At 51.4% G+C, this 10,753-nt stretch overlaps 2 protein-coding genes across 2 annotated transcripts; both read left to right on the top strand.

Annotated features, from left to right (window-relative positions):
• Positions 1-277: 277 nt before the first annotated feature.
• Positions 278-6,046, top strand: TGME49_248690 (hypothetical protein; the record flags this gene model as incomplete). Its single annotated transcript, XM_018780874.1, has 7 exons — positions 278-1,064; positions 1,441-1,592; positions 1,926-2,007; positions 2,328-2,450; positions 4,027-4,282; positions 5,207-5,336; positions 5,995-6,046. Exons 2-7 carry the CDS (start codon positions 1,489-1,491, stop codon positions 6,044-6,046), a joined length of 747 nt encoding a protein of 248 aa, XP_018635012.1. The 5' UTR covers positions 278-1,064; positions 1,441-1,488.
• A 423-nt stretch (positions 6,047-6,469) lies between these two features.
• Positions 6,470-10,212, top strand: IMC12 (alveolin domain containing intermediate filament IMC12). The gene is made up of 5 exons (XM_018780875.1): positions 6,470-6,630; positions 6,873-6,987; positions 7,651-7,791; positions 8,303-8,473; positions 8,949-10,212. The coding sequence occupies exons 3-5, from the start codon at positions 7,651-7,653 to the stop codon at positions 9,468-9,470; spliced, it is 834 nt and encodes a 277-aa protein (XP_018635013.1). The 5' UTR covers positions 6,470-6,630; positions 6,873-6,987; the 3' UTR covers positions 9,471-10,212.
• The last annotated feature ends 541 nt before the right edge of the window (positions 10,213-10,753 follow it).

Genomic DNA, 10,753 nt, shown 5'->3' on the forward strand with positions numbered 1-10,753 from the left:
TGCGCATATGCGCCCAAATCCAAAGCCTTGCAGCAATAAATGTGGAATAATCCAGATTTAGATTTGATTCGTCCCTTCACTCGTGCAAGCAAACACAACGCATAAGAGGGACCGCACGGACAGAGTCAAATTCCAGGAAATGAGAAAAAATTGAGAGGAAAAGCCGATTTCACCGTAACGAAAGGACCATCCAGAAGACTCGATTCGTCCGGACAGCTAGCGAGCAGAAGGGGGGAAGGACCAAACGCCGTCTGCGAGACAAACAGAAAAATCCTTCCACATGATGTCTGATTTTTCTTAGACTGATGCCAAAATCAGATGCGAGAAGTTCAATGCTCCCGTGTTAGTCGTGTAACTTTTCACTGAAAAGTCGAGCCTGATTTTGAGTACCTCAAGGTCTCTTCCTCAACAGGACTGCGTCCCGTCCGCCGCGTGGAGGTTCGTATCAGCCTCAAGCTGCGGTGAACGCAACGTCGTCTTCTCGAATTTTGGGATAAGTTTAAACCTTGCCTCTTCGGCAAACCCTTTTAAATCTCACAGGTGTTTGAGGTCTTTCTTTCTACACTGATTCGTCATATCTGACAGCGTCTGTGTTTTCCTCCGGGCCTAGTCCGACGTAGTCTAGACGACGGTCCCCATTCTTCGTCCCTGTCAAAACCGGTCCCGCTTTGTCAACTAACGAGTCTAGTAGGGCAAGGTTTCTTTGACTGCGAATTTCAAGGGGATGCTGTATTTCATTACGCTTAGGAACGGAGTCATTTTGAGCGGTAGTCTTCGCTGGAGGAGTTACTCGTGGCGCTTCCACGAATGTCTGTATCTGTTTCTTCCAGGTTCCGGTTAAGCAGCATCAATTCTGATGTGATTGGTTTTGATCGGTTCTTGATAGGCAGTAGCCGGCGAGTCTCGGGTGGGGGAAATAGGGGAAAACCCCCCTGCTGCTGCTGTCAACTACAGGCGAAACCGGCTGCCGTGTCTCATTGGTGGAAGCGCGTTGTGCCAAAGAGTTCAAGCATCCACGCGTTTCCCTTCGCCGGGAAGAGATCTTAACTTCTCCCTGGAGTAGGGTAAGCATAGGCTTTAGTTGACTGTCAGACCAGGTCAACCCTGGAAGCGGCGTATGCAGGACCTGGCGCAAGTGATGGGCTCACGCTGTTTTCGTTGTGGAACTCTTTTGACTGCAAGAAATTAACGTCTTTGATGTCAGTACCAAGTCTTACCGCTGGTGCCCGTATCAAGGTATGATCAAATTGGAGGTGAACTAGTGTTTATCGAAAATCCGTCTATGGCCGACGACCGTTTCTGCGAGCCGGGGTCGCGATAGACTTCCGAACGGACCCGCTGCACTCGTGGAATTCCTTGGCATAAGCATTCTTCTGTGGTTCACGAGAGCATCTCAACTCTGTGGTTTGACCCGTTTTTCTTGCCTGTACTTCGTTGTAGGGATTCGGCACATAGCTGCCTCTTGCTCGGGCCACGTTTCCGGCAACCATGGAGACAACAAGGCAGAGCCACGTGCGGGCCGCGCTCAAGCATGCGCGCACCCGGCTCTTAACTCTTTCGGCATTTCGCAAAGTTGTTGAGGACTATGACTTGTAAGGTGTTTATCAGCACAGTGGAAACGCTGAGCACGACAGCGTTTTGTTGTGTCCTTTCACTTCTCGCAATGCAGGTCACGCACGGTAACGCAGGTCTGACTCTCTGCCAGATCAGCGGAAGATGGGTACGATGTTGTGAGGTCACAGTTACTGGGTCTTGGTTTTGCCTCGTCGAGCCGTGCGCTGGAGCATGTTCGACACTCCTTCGAAGTCTCCAGAAGTCCTGATTTGGGGTCGTCGTGTGCCTCCGCTCAGCCGTACATCACCTCGCCTTTTACCCACGCCTCGGTGGTGATCTGATGTGGTGCCTCCTCGTCAATGTTGGTGTAGATTGGATACCTACTATGGCTACGACATGGATTTGACGACGATGGACAGCCTTGAAAGGCAGCCTAGCGCCCCAGCATCCAGCGTAAGCGCTAGTCGTTCCGTGAAGTGTGCTAGTAGAAGTTAATCGCGAGATCTGTTTGGCGGATGTAGCAGTTACACGCTGTGTTCAGTCCGCGTTTCTGAGGGCACAGATAGCAAGCCGAGGATGACCACAGACCGCAGGAGGGCATTCTTCCAATTTCAATTGCAGACGTGGAACGTACGTAAATGATTTTTAGTTCGGTATTAATTCTGTTTCTCTCCGAACAGTCAGGGGTCAAAAGTCGACATCCATCGCTCAACCATTCTGTTCTACATGTGTTCCCCTTGTCACCGTCCATTTCACGTTCTCTCCTTGCTTAGACGAATCTTGGTCGTTCCGGCGCGACGGCAGAGGAGGAGGCGCTAGCAAAAAAACACGGCGCTAAGTGCTACGTTAGTCGAGGCATTCTTGCAGAGCCGCCCCAATTTACACGGAACTCTCGGGTAAGTCTTCGCGCTTTCTTCTCCGCAACGACCATTATTTCTTGGGCTACAAGAAGTGTTAACTCCGTTGGTAATCAGCGAGAACGTATGGGCTGCCAATGATTGTTTCAATTCGAAGAACGTGCACGTTGTGGCATCTGTGGGAATTCGATTTAACGCGGAGGTTCTGCCCGTGTGAAATGTGTACTCTAGGATATTATTCAGTCGGGGTTAAGGCGATAAATTCAAACGGGTAGCTAGCGGTTATGTCCGTCAGCTCTCATTAATACAGGATTATCAACCGAGAGCGCGAGCACTAAGTCTTTTGGGATAGCGCTGGGAAGTGTGCAGCCACGAGCGGAGATTAGGGATGGATTATATGGCCGGGAAGTTTGCTGCATCTGCCCTTGCCTCCGCTTCGTGGTGATGTATGCATTTCGCGTTCTGAATCCCATACTCTCTTGGTAAGTGACAGTTTGTTTCTCAAGCTGTGGTTAGAGGAGGCGTTCGCATTGGAGATAGACTGCCGGCCTCTTATGGAAAAAGTGGTCTACCCTTCCTCTTGAGTTGTGAACTATACCTTCTTCCTTCCGCAACGCCTGAATTCGCATCAGCTAGGTGTTAAAGCGGTGTGTCTTCTATTTTGGTGTCACCAGGGCGTGGTGGTTCGATCTGGGGGTCCCAACAGGGACGATTTCACAAGACTGAAATTGGCGGATCTGCGAGCTGCCTACGCGCTCTCTCTGTTGGAGAACGACATGAATCGTTACAGACATCTTTACTATGAGGGTCGGCGAAAAGCACAGGTGGAGGGCAGGCTCAAATTTTACGTCTGTCCTCCTGAGACGAGTACCATACCCGATTTGTGGCTCGCGGACCACTCCACCATTGTCGAGAATATTCCTCCATCGCCTCCAAAAGACCTTAACATTTCTAGGGAGCTTGCAGTGGTTCCCGACCTTCAGGAGGTTAGATCCGCAGCATCGAAAGCACCGTGTCAATGAGAAAGCAACGCGTTTAGCGACACATCAGGGCCACTGGTCGTCTTCATCCAAATCGTGTACATAAATGTGTTTCGAGAAGGAATCTCTACCATCGCGTATGTTTGAAACGTTCGGGCAACCCTGAGGTAACATTCCATTGGACCCTGAGAAAAGGGTTTGTTTTACAAATGTCTACCACTCTCGACAGTACTGCAGATGCACCGTGAACGATCCAGGATAACATATCGATGAGAATCTGAAACAGCGGATTCGCTTATCGGATATAGAAGTAACAGCGCCCCGCGGCTGAGGGTGCAGGATTGATTGACATTTGCGGGCCCCTTGTCATTGATAGGAGAAACGTAACCGACGCTATATTCTATTTTTGACGGTGACCCGAGTGTCAACTGAGATGCCCAGGAAGAACATACTTCATCCTTGTACGATGTGTACCTACTTGTGTCCTCAGTTTAAGCGAACATGATATCCCGATTAAGCTTTTCAGACAATTCTGGGATCACACAAGTAATATGTGCTGTGAGATTCGGCGTGGTCTATCGATTGAAGCACTGTACTCAAATGCTAGGAACTGTTTTTCTCTTTTGCTTCAACAGGCGTTCTTTCAGTTGCGAAAACATCAAGTAGACATGATGCCTGCGCGTCGGAAGACGGCGGCTGCATCTCCCGCGGCCGCCCCCGGGGCAACTGGCAGTGCCGCTGCGCCACCGGGAAAACTCCCTGCAAGTGCTCTTCCCGGCAAAGGAGCTGTCGCAGCGTTGAAGGCTACTCAGGCTCAGAAGGTTTCAGAAGCCTCTCAGCCACCAGCCGTGGCTCCAAGCGCGACGCAACCGCCAGCAGCGAGCCCGCCTGGTGAGACGGGACAGGCAGACACAAATGCATCGGCTACCAAAGCGAAAGGAGCACCTCTGGGGAAGCTAGGGAAGGGACCGCCACCAGGAAAGCCAGGAAAAGGACCACCTCAGGGGAAGAGCAAGCTGCCTCCACCCAAGAAATAACATCATTTGTCGTGTTCAGGTATCCGTATGTTTTGCTTGCGTCTGCCGGCGTGGTTCCCGGTCGTGAACCAATCACTGTCCTTGTGGAACCGGGGTGAGAGTTGTATGAAGATACCGACGGCAGGGATGTCACAGATATGAGGGGATATCATTGAGAGGTTGTGTGGCTGAGTCGTCCAATGAGGGTAAATTGAGCAACTTCCTCTTCTTGACAGGGTGAACACTTCAACGGTGTCTGAAACGGTTCAAGAGAACGTCAAAACATGGTACCAAAGCGGGGTATCTCTTTTCCTGTGCCGCTTTCTCGAGCGTTCATATAGATCATTCGCATTATACGCCAATAATGGACGATCCACTGCTGTGTCTTTTGAGCCCTCTGCAGCTACTCCGCGGTTATTATTTCATGTTCTCGTACTCAGTACGATATTCAATGGATTTTTGTAAAGCCGAATATTTCAGAGTGCGAGGCTAGTCTTGCTAATCCGGTATGGTCAATTACAGCGTGCCTCTGAGAAAACATGGACAGGTTTCGCTTGAATGTAAACCCTTTGAGTGATTAACGAGAGGCAGCAGTAGCAGTCGATTGGTCAGCTGTTGACAGCGTGTGGATCCATCTGGAACACTACGCATAAAAGCCAGTAGACGAATCAATTCTCATCCGCAGCTGAAAAAATATGGTGGCATGTGTTCTTACTCCAGTGGTCCAGCAGTCTGATATACAATGCTATTCAACAAATCCAACAGGGGAAATGCAAACCCTCTTTTCCACGCCCTTCAGATAAGAAGAAACCGCAAATGCCACAAGTAGTCCTTGGCTTCGCATCTCTATTACCATTCGATATTTCTTCGGAACACTGGTGTCGTTTGGACATGACGCTACGGCGAAAAAGGCGTCGTGGAATGACTAGGTAAGCGGTAAGTTCCTCAACATAGCTGGGTAAAAGTAGAGATTCACCGCAAAAGGCGCCTAACCTATGTCAACTACATGAAATAAGACAATAAAGAAATGGACTTATCTCGAGGTGAGGCGACTCGAGATTGCAACACTCGGAAACACTTTCGTGTCATCACGTGCCGCAGTAGCATTTATGACACGACGTTTCTCACTGCAGACGTGATGGCGCTAACCTTGCCTTTGCTGACATAGGTGAGAATAGCAAACGAAGTCAGTTCCTGAGTAGTCGAGCAATGAATGCAGTGTCCCTATGACGAACACCGTTGACACCGAGGGTGGGGGCTCGAGAGACAGACACCCTGCAGAAGAATACATTTCCGTGGGTATTTGACCGCTGAAAAATAAATTCGAGAATGCATATGGCATATACCCTTCTTTCGTGTTCGTTCGGTGGCTGCTGAGGTACAAAGAGGCACCGTATTGCCCCTTTTCAACTGCAGGGAATCTCTGCGTCAGCGGCTTTGCCTACCTCGTATTTTGGGCAACATTCCGGAAGGCTTTGATTTTTCCAAATGCATTGCTGGCGTGTTTCCGCGTGTACTACATTCATCAAAGACATCAAACAAAGTAGTCTGCTCCCATCACTTTTCCCCATTCTACTCTTACTACAGTGCCCTCTATACGACCCTGCCCCCTGTTCAACCTAACATAATATTAACTTGAACCCCCTGCCGAGACAGGAAGTCACCCAAGCATCCCGTCTCTCGCATTGGCGGTGGGGTGGTGTGAAACCTGCCCACGGGGTTGACTCCAACAGCTTACACGCATACTCATCACCAACAAATCCAACAACTTCCGTGGTGAAAACTCCTTCAAACAAGCTTTCTTTCACATTTCCAGAGCTCGCGTACCACCTGAAACGGAGCCTGTCACTCACGAGGTTCCTGTGGAAGCAGCCTTTTCCCTTGCTTGACGGGGGGAGGAGGGACGACGGTGTGTTACGTGTTTTCTTCTTCCCGGTGTTCCGCGCATGTGCGCCGTAGCGCTGTCTCGGATTGCAAACGGTACGGTTTCTAGAGGCAGCGTCCCACTCGATCCACCCCACTAGGTCGCGGGCGCAACTCTGAGAAAAACAGAGTAAAACCCCAGACATATCCCAAGCTCTTGGCTGGAAAACTACAAGCATTTTTTTTCACTCACGTTCAGGTGCTGCCGAGTCGCCGTTTGTTTCTACTTTTGCTTTCCATACCCCGTAATCTAGGGACCCCTCCTCTGCGTCCACTCTTTCCTTCGCGTGTTTTTTCAAGGTAGGTTCCTTCCACCGACCAACGGAAACAGTTCAGCGTTGTGCTTTGTTTCTCGTCCCTTTTTGAACCTTGGTGAGCGATTCACTTTCTCAATCGCGTCACCTCACTCATCCGCCCAGTTTTCCCCAACATATTACTCTGCGAATGAAGTCTCTCTTTCTCGGTGTGCGCAGTTCAGGTGCCCAAAGCACCTTGCATGGAGACCATGCCTCCTGTTGTCTGTTTTTCGTTTCCTGTGACAGTGGCGCAAGCTATATCCATGTCGTTTTGTTTAAGACGGTTGCCGCGCTCCGGCACTGAAACTTCTCCTTTTCTCGACTCGTTGACCTTCACCATTGTCTACTAGACTCCCTTCTGGTGTGTTCCGGAATGTTGGACGTGCCTCTGCGACAATCACCGTATCTCTTTCCATGAATAGCGTTTCCTAAAGATCAGGGAGGGTCGACAGAAACGGGGTGTTTTCCTCCGTCTTCCACAGGGAAATCTGCATCACATTCTGCAGGGCCAACCGCACGGGCTTTGAGGGGAACCTGCCCCGCAACTAACTACTGTGGCACTGCCTCGTGTTTATCTAGAGCATTATAGAAAGGGTAATCGTGTTCGGTTCGAGGCGGAGAAGGCTTCTCGAAAAAGCCGCATTCCGATTCTTCAGTGATTAAGAAACATCTGCGTGCCTACAGGCGGGTAGACTTTCGGCGAAGAAACCGTGTTTGGGATGCTGAACAAAGTATCGGGGTTCAAAGTTTTGGTGATCGTTCCCGCTTCCGAGGAAGACCACAATATTAATTCACAGTCAACAGACAGGGCGGCTCCTGTTCCTGCCTATCTACACCAATTCACCTGTACTAAATTTCCCGACCCGAAACTGTTGCCGCCGTTTGTCCGGGTCGTCTGTCTCGTGCGTCGTAGCAAAACTTCACAGCGGTGGTACGAAACACAGTGTACCGTCCGTCTTTGCAATTTCACTCCTTTATTTGGGAAACCACCTTGTCTTTGCTACTTCGCTCTGTGAATTTGCAGATGGCAACCGAGTTCGTCGTTCCCCCCAGCATGCTGGCGGTACCCAACGCAGGAAATGTGCAGACCGGCACCGTCGGCAACATCGTGCCTCCCAGCGCAGGCACGAGAGTTGTGGATGTCCCGTTCGTCCACTACAGGCAGGTATGCTGCGGGATGGAGTAAGAAAGTCTAGATCGCGGTACACTAACTCTCAGTCGGAGATACCCTAAGCGAAATTCGTCTTATATTTCCCCACAAAAATGTAGGTACACAAATACGTATATATCTGCGCGGACATGCCTTCGCGCACCGGTGTTTTGCGTGCCAGTGACCACCTGCTGTTCTTTTTCCTTCGGTGGCGTCGTTCAAGCGACCGCGAGGAAGGATTCCTTTGCAGCCGAAGAACAGTCGATCACAGTTTTCTTGTGAAGGGGGCAAGCTCCCTGTCTCAAAGGACGTCTGCAGCGCGGGCTTGACTGGCAACGCGTACCCAACGCCTGTCGAGGCCGCTTCCTGCTTCCTGGATACTTCTACTTGACAGGCAGTCTTGTTTTGATGAGTCAATCGGATCTAAAGACGCCTTCAGACGCATACTTGCGCACAAATGAGCCAGCGATCCGGGGCATCCTGCTTACTCGTGTGTATTCTGTTCACCGGTTGTGCGTTTTGGCAGACCATGTGCGTGAAAGAAGTTAAGGTGCCAGTCGAAGTCACCAAGGTTGCTGTGAAGAAGGTCGAAGTCGAGGGCGTCCATGAAGTTCCCATCATCAAGCCGCGTGAAGTCAACGTCATCCAGGCTGTCCGCCGCAACGTGCCAGCACCGGTCGATGTGTACACTATCCAGGTGAGTTGTAATCGGTTGAATCCGTTTCTATCGAGGCGAACGAACACACGATGAGGGGTCTTGCCCGCTAGCTGTTTTCCTAATATGTCGCAGCAAGGTGAACTGGGCGCACCTCTCCACGAAATCTGTTTACACGGACGAGTGTATGCTGATATTACCCGATGGTCTTTCCGCCGGGATGTGTTCCCACTTCAATTTGTACACGTCGCATTTTCATTGAAATTTCCCTCTTCTGTTCTGGGTAGAACGCTTATATCTATCTATCTATATATATATTTACGTCTAGTACCCGAGCGAGAGAGTGCCCCTAGACAGTGTTGTTCCCTTCAGTGTGCCATAGCGCTGCCGTGCTTGTTACTCGGTGGTGTACGGAGGCCCTTCGCACGTGCAATTTGCGGAGGTGGCAGCTTTTTTTCTTGCCAGGTCGACTGGGCAGTTACTCTGGAGATCTGTGTGTCCCTTCCTGTTCCTACAGAAGTACTCGATGCCCCGGATTCAGCCCAAGTACTACGACGTCGAGGTGCCGATTTATGTGCCCCGATACGTCGAGGTTCCCGTCCCTTCGCACTTTGTGACTCTGCAGAAGGAGGAGATCCCGGCCGTTGTGCCGGTCGGTCCGCCGCTTCAGGGTCTGAACAGCGCTCCCGTTCTGAAGCCCGAACAGGCGTACAGTTTGGCGCCTGCAGCGGACGCGAGCGACGAGGCTGCGGGTCCGGTGGCCCCCGGCATCGTGGAGGAGTTGCCCCTGCACCGCCAGGGTTCGGGCTGCTCTGCGTTGGGCTACACCCGGACCATGCAGAACGAGACTTTGACTGCTGAAGTCATCGTCCAGCCGAGTGGTGTGTCCTACGAGACCGCCGAAGTTGCTCGCCACGCCGAGAAAGAGGCGGCAGTGGGCTCTCTCGCCTCTTCACCGCGGGTTTTCTCTCGCGTGAGCGAGGCCGAAAACGACAACGCGTCGGAGCGTGCCGAGTCCGTCGACTCCATGCCCCAGTAAGCTGTCTGGAACCGCTTTTCCGTAGAGGGGAAGTGTGGACCAGGAAGCGGAGCCGCAGAGACACACAGCCTGTCAGTTCAGCCGGAACGAGTAGGCCGTGAACACGCTGTAGTACGTGAGAAATACTGCTGTGTGGTGTGAGTCGGAGTCCGCCATCCCACGCTGCGGATGTTTTAGCTCGATGTGTGCAGCGGTGTTGCTTGAAACCGCATGCAGCTGCGCTCCCTGTGTGAGAGTCTGGGGTAGGTATAAAACGTCCGGGAGACGTCGGAGTGTAATGTGATTGGGGGCCTTGTGACTGACAAAGGGTTTCTCTGTTCCGTGAAATAGGGAAGAATCCCTTCGAAGACGGCATGACACGGTCTTTTCTTTTATCTGAGAGGGATGCACAGAAGGAGGCACAAGTGACTGCGAGGTGTCGAGCTGTTGTGATCACTGCGGAGCTCGGCTGCAGCCGAGTGAGACTGCAGATGAACCATCTTTCGCTGAGACGCGCCCCTTAGTTGCGGAACTTGTGCAGTGAAATGGACGTCTAAAGCTGAACTTTGCACCGCCCTAGTAAAAAGTCGAACTGACATCGTCGAGACGGGGCTGTGCCTGTTTTCGGGGACTACTTCCTCTGTAATCCACGGGAAAGAGGGGTTGCCTCTCGGTGAGCGACCCCCAAAACTCCTGTTCGGAAGCGTTACCGCGGAAAGGTGTGCGGAACTAGATAGACTGATTCGGAAGGTGCTTTAGCCCACGGTGGCCGCATGAGGAGAAAACGCCTCATTGGCGCGACAATGTACAAGAAGGGACTGCGACAACTGCGAATATTTCTGCTCCCCCAGAAGACGAATAGTAACCGAGTTTTTGTATACAGAACAGGATGGGGTAATCTTGAGCTATGTAGTCACCGGGCATGGAATAGTAGTCAGCTAACAGCTGAAGCGAGACCCCCTGCTACGCATTGTAGTTGATCGCACACGGACACACAGAAGCGTCTGTTTTCAATCCTACCGGCTTCATCACACGCACTCCCTGCAGAACAGAACCCTCAGTTCATGGGCTTGTTTGTGGATGACACAGAAGCAGAAACCAGTAGAAACACTAGAGACCTCACCGTTCCTGAATAAGAAGTCCAACCGAATCAGACAGCGGAGCCTTGGTCTCTAGTCCACACTGTATAGACGCAAAACCTGTTTCCCCAGGTGGGCGCATGTAGGTAGAAAGAATGTCCCGAGAGCAGTCGAGTGCTTGCCGCCTCTTTCCAGTGTAGCAGACCCTCTGAGTAGCGTATAGCT

This window comes from Toxoplasma gondii, chromosome XII (genome assembly GCF_000006565.2).
Source record: "Toxoplasma gondii ME49 chromosome XII, whole genome shotgun sequence".
NCBI classification, from domain to species: Eukaryota; Apicomplexa; class Conoidasida; order Eucoccidiorida; family Sarcocystidae; genus Toxoplasma; species Toxoplasma gondii.

Coding starts and splice junctions, on each gene's coding strand:
- IMC12 (XM_018780875.1), top strand. CDS start 7,651: ATGGCAACCGAGTTCGTCGTTCCCCCCAGCATGCTGGCGGTACCCAAC. Junction 7,792..8,302: donor CGTTCGTCCACTACAGGCAG/GTATGCTGCGGG, acceptor GCGTTTTGGCAG/ACCATGTGCGTGAAAGAAGT. Junction 8,474..8,948: donor TCGATGTGTACACTATCCAG/GTGAGTTGTAAT, acceptor CTGTTCCTACAG/AAGTACTCGATGCCCCGGAT.